The 12,897-nt window shown below is 38.6% G+C and overlaps 1 protein-coding gene across 2 annotated transcripts in view; it reads left to right on the top strand.

The window, feature by feature from the left end:
* The window catches only part of TBC1D24 (TBC1 domain family member 24), a 30,633-nt gene extending 19,162 nt beyond the window's left edge, over positions 1–11,471 (top strand). For both annotated transcript variants that reach the window (XM_085307005.1, XM_085307004.1), the window contains 5 exons: positions 1,485–1,643; positions 2,585–2,648; positions 4,519–4,614; positions 5,046–5,271; positions 6,661–11,471. In XM_085307005.1, the coding sequence (XP_085163131.1) occupies positions 1,485–1,643; positions 2,585–2,648; positions 4,519–4,614; positions 5,046–5,271; positions 6,661–6,815 (700 nt within the window). In that variant the 3' untranslated portion in view covers positions 6,816–11,471. The remainder of the gene's footprint in view (positions 1–1,484; positions 1,644–2,584; positions 2,649–4,518; positions 4,615–5,045; positions 5,272–6,660) is intronic.
* Positions 11,472–12,897: the final 1,426 nt, after the last annotated feature.

The following is a 12,897-nucleotide window of genomic DNA, read 5'->3' as shown; positions in this document are numbered from 1 at the left end:
AGCCCTAGAGTAAGATTCAAGAGATGCAGGTAAAAGTCTTGCCTCAGACTTTTTCAGACCAGTTGATCTCTGCTGTGCCTCAGTTTCCTGTTTAAAATAGCATCAATAATGTCGTAGTCACAGTGACACTCTTAAGTTTTAAAAYCTGTTTAATAGTTTTAGCCTGCTCAAATGTTATGTGTCCATATAGGTTCCTTGCTAAGTAGATAGTTCAGGGCAGCAGTGCAAATAGTGATCTTGTTCATATTGCTACAGGAAGCCTAGTGATTTTAGTTTTTGAGTGACCTAGGGAGTCACCTCACTAGAAATGCTGATGCTAAGGCACCTATGATGAMGTTCAGGAAGCATTTCCCAATTTCTCCTAGCAAGCACTGCTTAAAAGARTAATATAAGCAAGAAAAAGTTAAAAATATATAGTATTGCTTGTTTTGGGGAGCAAGCTAAGCTATTCTGATGTATGCAGATGTACGATATTGAGGTAGTCTTTATGTTCCATGAAGCTGAGAGGGAAACRAGTGCAGCTCTGCCTGAAAAATAATTACTTGGCAAATACTTGCATCTTTTCCATAAACTGAACCCTTGTATGGCATGCAAAGCAGACTATCCAAAGATTGGCTCAACTAACTGCTACTCAGTAACTTCATATCTTGTGTAAGTTCATGTTGCGTTTCCACTATGTATTTGGCTGTGACACTTGCATTTTAGAAGGCTTTAACATCAGTCATGGGTGCAATAACACTTGCTTCATCTCCAGGCACTGAGTTTGTCTGTGTTTAATCTGAGAAATGAACATTGCTGAAGATGTTTTAATTGTAATTTTTTCACTTTCAAGAATTTAAAAGTTATGAATCAGACTGAGGGGTGATAGTGCTTTCCAGTGCAAGTCTCTAGGTCTCTAGCATCCTCTTATTCCAGTTTTGTCTGTAACTATGAGGCTGGAAAATTCTTTGGTTCTTAATGAAAGCAGGAATCRTGAGTAATGACACGATTCCAAGACCTTCAGATATGTGGCTTGGAATACAGTTGTGTAGCGTGGTAATATTCTGATTTCTGAGAGATTGCCAAGGCGGGACCTCGGGGTGGAGGGGCTGTTCAGATCTTATCTGCTTSTGTTCGCTGTGCTTGAATGCTGTCACCAATGGGACTGTCACAAATGGCAATGATAATTTAATCTGTTCAAGGTCATGGTCATCCTAGCTGGCTTACCATTATGTCCTCTCTRTATACAAGCACAGGCTACTGTTGCCATACTGAGGTATTGCCCTAGCTATTTCAGTAAAGCCACTAACTCTCAAGAATTCTATTAGACGCCAGTAATTTATTTTATTCTCTAAGTAATGGCCTTATAATTCCATTTGAAGAATGACATATCTTCTGGGGCCTTTTGATGTTCAGCTCTCTCTTTGCATGTTACTACCTAGTAGCCAGAAACTGTTGTTTCTGTTAAGCTATTCTTTCTAAATGTTTTGTATTGTATTTCTCAGGCAGAACGTGCACTTAGCAGTTCATGCTGAGAACTTCAAGTCTGAAATAGTCAGTGTGAAAGAGATGCGAGATATCTGGTCCTGGATCCCAGAACGCTTTGCACTTTGCCAGCCCCTCTTGCTTTTCACAACCTTGGAACACGGCTGTAGCCTAAGCAGGTAATTACATTTTTTTCTCTGCACCTCTTGTAGGATTAAAAAAGACTGCTTACTGGATTGACGTGCAAGCCATGCCTGACCAAAAATTTATCTGAAAGACAGTGATGGAATGCAAATGTGACAAATTCCTATCAACTTCAGCATTTGACTAGGATACTTCATATGCCATTATGTGAAAAGCCACTTTAAACTGTCCAAAACCTATTGGCAAAATCAAACTTGCGTCAATACACAGAATATACCACTGTTGTGAGACTGATTTGTTCCCTGTTTGTTGTGAATGACTTCACTCAGTGGCTGTACTGTAGACTCTCTTGATGGATGAGTCTGAATGTGGTTATCTGAAAATAGGGAACTGGAATTTGGAGATTCCTCTGCATTTTACTCTCTTTATGAATCTGATCACCATTGTTATTAAAATGGGATAAAGTAGGCATGGGGTTTCCTCACACTTGACAAACTGGAATTGTTTAGCTCCTAATAATGATTTTGGTATCTGAAATTCTGTTTCTGAGGTGGGAGGTTATCTGCTGTCCTGTCTGTGAGGAAAAGCAAGCAAGGGGAATGAACCATACTACTTTTTTTATGAAAGCAGAAGGCTTTTCAGACATAGCCATCAGTCCACGGGGCACAATTTCCCATACCTATCTAATGCAGAATGCTGTTAAAGGCAGCTGTCCATCTATTCGTTACACAGAGGCATAAACAGCTGTACAGAGAACCAAGTAGGAAAGGACTGCTTGATAATCTTTGTTTGCAGTCACTACTRTTGTTTACAATGGACAGTTGAAGGTACTGGCAGAAATATGCTCAATCTTGAGAATTTTTTTTCCGTGACATCAGTCAAGGGAGTAGATGGTGCCTGACATTAAAGGCAAAATGCAGGAAAAGCAGGTGATGATAGTAGTGGGATGCTCACTTAACTGTACTCTGCATTACAGGTTCTATTCTCACAGTGAAGGACATGAACCAACTCTTCTCCTCATCAAGACTACAGCAAAAGAGGTGAGTGAGATAAAAGGTGACAGATGAAATTGTTTTAGGTAATTATGTAACGCTGAGTTGCAGCACACAACAATTTATAATAAAATGGAGAAGTAAGGGATGGGGAATTTACTGCTTTTTTTTTTTTCTTTCCATAACATATGCTTTAAATCCTACTATTTGGTTATGGGACTATACTTTCTTAGGTAAATCTTGCAAACTACRTCTTGGCCAGTTACTCTTCCTCCTTTAAGTAACGTGAGCTGATGGACTGAAACACTCATAGAGCTCTYGGACAGACTCTTTCTCACAGGAACAGGAGGGAGAGGCTGTGGAATTGTGGAAAGAAGCTCATGATGCGTAGAAGATATTTTCCTCCAGGACACGAGGAGAGAAAGTAGCAGATATTAAATAATACGAATAATATTGTGCATCACACACCATAATGCRAAAACAAAAGCTTTAGCTACACCTCATGGTTGTTTAAAAGAAGTGTAACATAAGTAAGCTTCCTAGAATCACAAATGAACTGCATACAAGTGTCTCATCTAATGAGAGGTTTTTTCCACTCTGCTCTGCATGACTTCTAAATATTTTGCGTATAATTCTAAGCTATTAATGCAGTCTATAAGCTTKTATTTCTGCGTATGTTCCTGCAGGATGGCTACCCATGAAGCAAGTGCCTTTCCTCTCTCTACCCAATGCTAACACTAAGGGCACAGTTTCATAGAGTTCAAGCCTTCATTGGCATGTCAGTGCCTGATAAAATACCTACAAGGCATTATCTAAAGGGAAGAGGAAAGCATATAAGGCATTATTTTTCTTCTCATCCTGGAGCATGTCACAAAATACAGCTTTCTAAGTGCTACTAGATTTTTACAGTGCAGTTATAGTTCTTGCACCTCAGAAAAAGAAAAGGCAGAAAAATTTTTTTATTTTATTTTTTTTGAACTAAGGGGCACTTTCATCCATTATTCCAATATTTATCATTACATTTTAGGAAAAAAAATAAAAAAGAACTTGCCTTCTGTATTTTTTGGATAATATCAGATCAAATGTAATTTCGCTTACTTTCTCTGTAACAAAACCAGTCCTTAGGAATGTTTGCCTAGGAGCTTTGCTTGTAATGCTAACAGAGGCTTAACAGCAAATGTACCTTAGAACAATTCTGCAAAACCTGCTTTAATCATATTTTTTGAAAAAAGAATTGCAGGATTGCTTTTATCTTATTCTTAGAGCTGTATTGTTTGGTCTGTCTCTGCTTGGCAGTGATGCTTATTGCTGGCAATGAGATATAATTCTCGTGCAAACAAAGAAGCCCATAGAAAAGCTCAGCGCTGTAAGGTTTTGTTTTTCTTTACTGGAAACTACTGCACATTGAAACACATGCTGTTCTGAATATGTTGCTTTTGGTACCTGTACTAGCTGGGCATTGATTAGGCCAAGCTAGTTTTAATCTGCAATTTGAAATGGAGAGAGAGACCAAGGCCAACATTTGCAAGCAGAAAATGCTCAGCTAGCAGTGCTAATCTTCTAACTTGTGACAATGCTGCTGCTTTGAATGCAAAATKAAGAAGTGGAAGTCAGGCTTTACAGATTCAGAGTGATTTGTATTTTGGTCGCTGGGATTATGTTGGGCTGCTTCTCTTCTGAGGCCTGAGAGATGTAAAATCCTTTTTGAAATTCTTAGGATTTGAAGGGTATTCCCCAGTGGATTAAAGCAGTTTAAATCTATCTTTAGGTATAAGTACTTGTGCTGCTTTAATCCACTGATCTAGAGGTTTTGGAAATCAAGCTAAATAAAACTGTTCTGGACTCTGAAATGTTGGTACCATTTGGTTTAACATACTTTCTGTAGCGGAAAGCCTCCTAACATTGCTGTTTGTAATAGGTCTGTGGTGCTTATCTGTCAACTGATTGGAGTGAGCGCAGACGAGGAGGGAACAAGCTGAGTTTCTTTGGGACAGGGGAGTGCTTTGTGTTTAGGGTGAGTAAAATTTGATTGTCACTACCCTAATATTGAGGCACAACCACTGTTACTGATGTGAGTAACTCACACCTGCGTTATACTTAGCTGGATTATATGCTCTTCTAGTTTTAAAGTCTGCTGAACTCTTAATTAAATTTGGAGGGAAGAATTTACTTTTCAGTTCTGGGGTGAGCCTTTTTTCATCCAGAAGAGTGAAACATTTTCTTACAAGCAAGGTAACCCAGAAACCACTGCGTCATTTCTTTCAGCCACCTAGAAGGCAAAARCATAAAGGAAGTAAAATCTACCATAAAAGACAGTTTGGTCCAATCTTTACAGCTAATAGTGTGGATGGAGTCTGAGGGGCTTTAATGCCATTTCTAAAGGAGATCTCTCAGCACAGTGAATATTCACTCACTAAATTTTTACTCTTTTCCTTACTTATATAGCTACAGCCTGAAGTAGAACGCTACGAGTGGGTGATAATAAAACACCCAGAACTAGCCATGAGTGTGTCTGAGCCAGAAAATCACGCTGCACAGGCTTCCAGTACTCTTTCCTCCAGTAGTGCACCATCAGATCGTCTTTCTCCCTTCTTATCTGCTCGTCACTTCAACCTGCCTTCCAAAACAGCCTCCATGTTCATGGCTGGCAGCAGTGAATGCATCATTATAGGTAAGTCAGTATTAGAATCTAGACATACCTCCCACCTGCTCTTCCTGTATTCTACAGTAGGTGAGAGATTCATCTGTATTTACCACATGTATGTTCAATATTGCTACAGTCATAGCAAGAAAACTGGCTAAGACCTGGTATTACCCAACGAAAAATTTCTATTAAAAACTTACACATCAAACACTTTAGAATAAGAGCTTCAGTATAACTCATAACTCTAAGCATAGCTGTACTTTCATCCTGCCTAATTTTTGGTGAGAAATAATTCTTTTCATCCTGCCTAATTTTTGGTGAGAAATAATTCTGGAATAACAATTTACTTTGCAGGGATTTTTTTGAATCACAGGGTAAACTATAACACAGACATTCATTCTTCTGGAACTGTATTGAATCTGATGCTGCTGACTAGGGCAAAAGCTTGCTCAGTAAAGTAGTCACCTAAATGGGATTTACAGACAACAGATATGAAACTGTAGTTACCCTTGACACTTCCTAGGAGAGCAACTAGACCAGTGATTTTGGCTGTAACAACAGGTGCCTGCTGATTTCAACTTAGCAGCACGTGCTCTAGCCCACCATCAGCCTGACTGCTCCAGTATCAGCTAGGTTGGTGAAAGCTAGAGCACATATGTGACTGAATTGTAAGTCACTGATAATGATGCGTAAAGATTTTTTCAGAGATCTTTATTCTTTATTAAAAGCAGCAATAAGAGGAACAGGCTTGGGTAGTAGGTATGTAGAAAWTAGTGTTGTATACAATTTCATCTGTAAACCAGAATTTCTACCCTTTTGATTCTTTAGGTGTTTTCTACAGCTATTCTTACACAGTTGCCTTATAAGCAGCCGGGGAATCTTTGTTTTCCTAAAACATTTCTATCTGTCTAAATTTATTGCACTTCACTGCATTCTCTAACTCTAAGCTCTGWGAATCTTGGCATAGATCCACAGATAATCAAACTGCTGTTAACTCTGTGATGTGCTTTTTAATGATWTAGAAGACCAAGCCAGTGCTGTTACTGATATGTCTCATTCTTCTTCCAGCTTTGAATTGTTTGCAAAATTCCATGAGTTTTTCTTTACTGGAGTGAAAAATATGTGATTGGTAGCTGGATCCTCTCGCACTGAAAAACAAATCTTAAAGTTGAGCATTTGAATCAGGCTTCTTGGTYTTATTGACTTGCAGTAATTTATAAAATTATTTCCTGTTCTGATGGTTTCATTTAAAAGCTATGTATTTGAGCATATTTTCTTTATACCTAAGGACAGTAAGTAACTATCATAAAGCTTCCATTTTCTTTCCATGGGAAAGCACTTAAGCTATTTTCTTGTATAGTTACACATTTTAAGAAATACAAAGACAGCCTAACACTTGTCTTTGTCCTTTTGCAGGAGGTGGTGATGGCCAGGCTCTCTACCTTGATGCAGATCTCAACCATGGAAGAACAAGTCACTGCAATACTTTCAATAATCAGCCATTGTGCTCTGAAAGTTTCCAGATCTCTGTCCTAGAGGTGTGGGGCTTCAGGGACACCATGAATGGTTGACATGACTCTTGTCAAACAATCAGTTTTTCAGATATCTTAGAATTACCAAGACAAATTGTAATGCAGGAGCCAAGTTAGAATATAATTTTCACTGGACTCAGTATTGTTTAGTAATTACTAAGCAGCACACTTGAATGCAGGGCTTAGCTGTTTACTCTTTTAAGACAGGTCAGGGATGAAATAGTGTTCTCTGATTAACTCYTTTTCTCTTTACCTCTAGAGATCTGGATTCAGGTCTTGATGTTAGGTAAAAAATGGAACTATATAATGATTTCAAAMCATCCTAAATGGATACAAATCCATATCATAGGATAGTTTTGCAGTTCAATGCAATGCAAGTCTTCAGAGGCACAGACCTTGCTGAGGTGTACTGTAGAGCTGTGTGCCCCTGGCACCAGTATTTGGCTTGAGCCAGTGATACCAAATTTCCACTCACAGGAACGTTGAAGATCCCAGATTTGTCATAGGGCACTAGTTTATAAAATCATTGCACTACTGTAAATAGACTTTGTACAAACAAATCATAAGTTATTATCAGCACCTTTTCATGAGTAAGGTATGAAAGCATTCAGTTCACAAAAGAAACCATAATTGCTAGTTACCCTTCTCCTTGCACCTGAACCCTTAGCACATTCCGATTGCATCTGTCTGAGGAGTTTGCCTTTGAGAAGAAGGCATCCAGACTAGATAAGGATATCTCAGAGGGTTAATTTTGTTTACATTCCTATTCCATATCAGTATAATGACTTCAAACTGATTCATGTTTTGGGCAGCTGAAACCCAGTAGCTCAGACACTTCCCTTTCTTCATCTTTCCTGGAAGATGAAATGGAGCTTTAAATGTGAGAATAATGACTATGTTGATATCAGTAAATCAGCCATTGAGAGAATTAGCTAYGGGGATGCAGAAAATTATGCACTGACCACAAATAAATGGAGAGAGGTGGAAGGGGAATCTTCTGAGTAATATTGTTCTGGGAGAGGGGTAGTTTTTCCAGAAGAACTCTAGGTGACACCATTTTTCCACGTTGTGAGTCTTCACAGTGATGAGAGTCCTGAAAAAGGTAATACTCCTGCCTACAGTATTCTTCTAGTAGAGCTTGAATGAGGCTAAGAGGTTGTTTCTCATTCCTGAGAATTTGTGCAGTTCTCTTCTGTAAGCATGCTTTGTGGTCTGTGGATGTGATTTCCCAGTATCTGTGTCTAAAACTTGTTGTGTCTGGCTGTGGAACTTCTCTCACATGAAGCATGTGTACATAAACATCCAGTCGACAGTCCAGAGCATACCACTGAAAACTCCCAAAACTTCAGTGAATGGCTTGCTAGTAAGATGATTTGCTACTATAGGTGAAATGAGGGGAAAGAGGAAATGCTGGTTTTTTTCAGCAGGTCAATTGCACTAGAGTGGGGAAATGCTATTTTCACTTAAACATGAATTTTCACTTAAACATGAAGYTTATAGATAGAGGAGTTTTTGAATTGTGGTGATAAAAATCTCAGGCTGCACAGGATCACATTAATATTCAGTAGTCACAGATGAGTTTAATTGATAACTTGTTCAGCTTGCCAGCAAAGAAAATGTGTCATGGTAGAATGTTGCCTCTTAGAAAGCATATGAACAAATTTGGAATTTCTTCTTAAGGTGCCATTCTGAAAAAAAATTCCAAACTAACTCCTTGAAATATTAGACCATATATACAAAATTTTAAGATGTGTTGTGCACTGTTTATATGTGCAATCAGATCATTTTGCATCATCTGAAAGGCAGCACTGGCCTCCTTTTTTTTTCCTGTTTGCCACTCAGTGAATTCTGTCCAGCTGTTGAATCACTTACTGCTTGCTTTTGTCATAGGTTTACCATAAGTTTTTAATTGACTGGAGGGTTGATATAATTCAGTTGTACTAATGAGTATCAACAGGAAGCTACTTCCACAGTCATATCTTGTTTCTACAAATACAYTGCCTGATGCTGTCTTCTATTACCTTTTCCAAAGCTAGCTGTTTCACTTTTGGTATTTGCTAGTACCCCATGAGCTCCCTCGGATGAAATCACTCCAAATGTATGCCATCTAGTAGTCTCTCTTAAATGTAGTGGGATCTCTCACATAAAGTTTTTTCCATATCTCCTCTCTTTGGAGCTTGTCTCTAAGTGGCCTTGCCAAAAAAAAAGAAAAAAGAAAAAAAATAGCATTGACTTTCAGCTTGTTAAGTTGTCAGACTTCCTAGAGCTATGTGCTGGCAGGATTTGTGGGACTTTAGTATTACACTTAAATATAATTAATTGCTTTTATTTGCAAAAATCTTTCCTGCAGGTGGCAGGGATGTTGTGGTATTCTCTGTCCCCATCCTTGCAGAACGCAGTTATGTCAGCAAAACTTGAATACTTGCACCATTTCTTCTCAAGTCATATATGAAAAATCCTGTTCCTTTCTCTTCTTTGTTCTTAGTACACAGAAATTTGGGTGCTTGATCTCAGAAATCATTCATAGTTGGTCACAAATTCATCTTAGCATATTAGTCTGAGAATTCAAGGAGATCAGTGAGATTTAGACATCTGAGGCTCTTGGACCTCTTTGAGGAGTCAGTCACAGGCCTTTCTCCAAATTTTGTTGTCAGATGAATACAGCATCTGATCACACTGGCAGTGAAGATCTACAAAGAACCCCTTTTAGCTAGCTTTTCTGGATGGCCAACTACAATCTTTTTGCACAGGACTAAGGGTAAATCTTTTTTTTTTTTTTTTTATTATTATTATTATTCTTAAAGGAACATGTATTTGGTGGCAGCACTTGGTGGTTGGTAGTTGGTTGGTAGTGTTCAACACAGTTGGTCTCTATCTGGGCACTTGCAATTGCAAGGGAGGGTTCTGGAGCAAACACTGCCCCACTATAACAATTTGAGCTATGACCTATATGAGTTTTAAATCACTACAGGRCTACACTGTTTCAAACAGGTAAATGGGGAGATAGTTGATCCTCCTTCTATTGACAATTCCATTCATATTAGTCTTAAGAGGTATAGCAATGCTTTTAGTTTGCTGTAGCACTATCCTCATGCAGCTATCCTRGAAGAATAGTGTAGTTTGCAGGTTCTAAGTCTGAATAGTCTAAATAACCAAGAAGCTGCAGTAATTTAGCAAGAGGAATTACACAAAGCTGTGTCATTCTCATATGTTCCTTTGTTCAGTAAAAATGAGTGTTCCTTTTCATGTGCAAATTTTCATGAATAATTCTTTTTGTGGTATTGAGACAGCTTAGAGTAACAGCATTGTGACTTGATTTCCTTTCCAGTAGCAAAGAGGCGTTTTCTATCTGTATAGATAAACATATAACTGGTTAACAACAACCTTTATCACGGTTCATGTATCAAGCCAACAGTTTGTGTGTTACATGGAGAACTCTGGAAATGGAGACAACAGAATAGTTTATAAGACAGCTGCAATGTRCATTTTATTAAAGTTAAAATTATTGGAAGTATCCCACCTGTGAAGTACTTAGATTGCATTATAACTTTGAACTCCCTCTTCTTTGTAGTCCTGCTGGTAGTAATGACAGTGAGTCCTAGTGTCATTTGAATAGCTCTTTGGTGTGAAGCCAGAGAGCTGAAGGCTGAGCATCACCTACTGTATTTCTGGAAGAGCATATTTGCTTTCCTGGGAATCTGTTTTTGCTTTGTAATAGCCTCTTAGATGGGCAGGGAAGATRGAAGAGGCTAGAATCGCATGGTGTGAGAAATCTGACCTTATTTTAAATAGCAGTTAAGTTATTTCCAGGGCACAGGAACTATTTCTGGCTGTAGGCCAAAGTGGCCAGGTTTTTATCAGTAGACCTAAAACCTATAAATTCCTACAAATCATGCACTTTGAAATGTTATCTTTTCTGATGAAACAAATTAAAGGGAGGGGAGGAAAAACTTTTATTTTCTCTGTGTTGAGAAAACAGAAGGCAAATTGGGAGTTAGGGGGGATCCTATTCTTTAAAGAGTTTAACTTAATGCCAATGGAAATCTGTGTTTTGCCATAAAGAGGTGGCACTCACATATCAATAATTTGTTGTTTTGTGCGTATGCATTGAAATTGTGTACATTGTTCTTCAAAATCTCTCCTTTTTTCCATGGGGTCTGAGTTTAACCTGCCTGCTGACTATACAGTGGCCATGGCAATGCTTCAGCAAGTGGGGACCAAGAACAGCTATGGCACTGGAGGAGCTCAGCTGCTGCAACCAACACCTGGAATCAGTTTGATGGGCAGATCATAAGCTTAGACACCCAGCTGTTAACATGTGAGATGTCTTTTTACCAACCCTGTCTTTCTGATGAGTTTTGTACTAAACTATTCATAGTCAATATGAATGTGCAGATTATTTAGTGGTGTCTGTCTTCAGATGAGTGGTGGTGTGGTGCTGAACTGATTTTCTGCTGTTCAATTGGGATTGCTGCACTACAATGATGCTATTTTTGTCACTATATAGCATCTTGGATTGTATTAAATGATGTTTGACTGTGAAGGCTCCTGACTTCGTCCTTCAGCAAAACCGTGGAGTTTTTCCATCTTGCAGACCTCATAACAAATGACACACACAAACTGAGAAATAAATCTTCATGCATGTGTTTTTTCATATGAACTTTTCTCTAGAATAAAAGCTGGAGCAGTGATTAAGCAGTTTCTGTATGCTTTATGAGATCTCACAAGGTTTCCACTGAGATCAGGTGCTAAACTGAGTAAGTTTAGACCAGTGGATTCAGAAATGAGGTTCTAAGCAGTCTTCCTGTTGGTAGGGCTGGAGAGTGGTTTTTGCCCTGGCCTAATCTATGTTTAAAAACAAGCTCTAGAGGTTGATTTTTGATCRACAGTTGTGTTTCTTAGATGAGGCTTAATGGTGCCATTGCATCCTTTACATTATATGTTAATATGATCCCTGCTTCCACTGCAGTTCTGCAGTCACTTTGTTGCACAGCTGTCACTAGAGACTATACCTTCCTTGTGCCAGCACACGTGTGGCACTTGACAGCAGGAAGTGCACCAAATCAAGGAATTATTGTTCAAAAACACTTCTCTCCTGGCCCTGGCCCTGGATTGGCTTTAACCTGAATTTCCTCCCTGGCCTTGTTCCTGATAACAGCACAGACCCTTTTTGTTGTGGCTCAGAGGAGTGTTCCTAGCAGTAGTACTACTAGTTTAAACAATTTTTTCATGTTGCTTATGCCTGTTCTTCAGCCTGAAACTCTTTAAGTTTCTGTAAGTCACCTTGGTACAGCTGGAAGATAAGATAATTATGCAAGCAAAATATCTTTGGAAACTCCTCACAGGCAATGACCATTGAAGTAGAAAAGGCTCAGTTTTGAGTTTCCAGAGAAATTCTACTAAAAGGCTCAGGCAGGCAATAAAAAAAAATTTTTTTTACACACCTCACACATAAAATGGCGGCCTCCTGTGCTACTTTACATGTCATTTCTGAGAGCAAAGCTATGGTCTAGCATGATGCAAGCTGGAAAAGAGGTTGTGATGAGTTTGCAGAAGCAATTCACAAACTAATTTCATGGCAGCTGTCCTCAGCAATGTCAGAGAAATTTGGTTTGCTGTAAAGAAAGCCTACAGCCACTAGAGGTTACTCTTCGACTGATCATCAAATAAGAGGAACCAATTTTCTCCTTCGATTACAAATACAACCATTTTTACAAGCCCAAAGTCTTTAAATTTAGTAAGAAGATGTTATTAGAAACGGCACTTTTTTCCCCTCTCTCCCTAAAGACATATTAGGAGTAGGGAAAAGGGTATGAAAGTAGTCCTCCTCCTGAAAAACGTAATTTTGAAAATTGACCCTTCCATTAAATAAGCTATTTAATTTAATTTGAAAAACTGTAAGCCATAATTTTAAAGTTCCTTTAGGAGAGAAGCACTATTAAAGTAATGAAGGTACATAGTAGCTGGAAAATGTAGTTGAGAGACTGYAAGAAACTCAGCTATGCCAGCCACTGGTTTTGAACTTTACAGCTACTCTTAGGTATGTGATTTAAGACCTGAAAGGAAAATTCTATACTTGATTGCATCAAGTGATGAGAGCTTTTTGTTCTGCCCAGAAGGG

This window comes from Rhea americana, unplaced genomic scaffold, assembly GCF_003343005.1.
Source record: "Rhea americana isolate MKP2758 unplaced genomic scaffold, rheAme1 scaffold_250, whole genome shotgun sequence".
Taxonomy (NCBI): domain Eukaryota; kingdom Metazoa; phylum Chordata; class Aves; order Rheiformes; family Rheidae; genus Rhea; species Rhea americana.
Note: the sequence above shows the minus strand (reverse complement) of the source record. Positions and strands in the feature narration are given on the sequence as shown.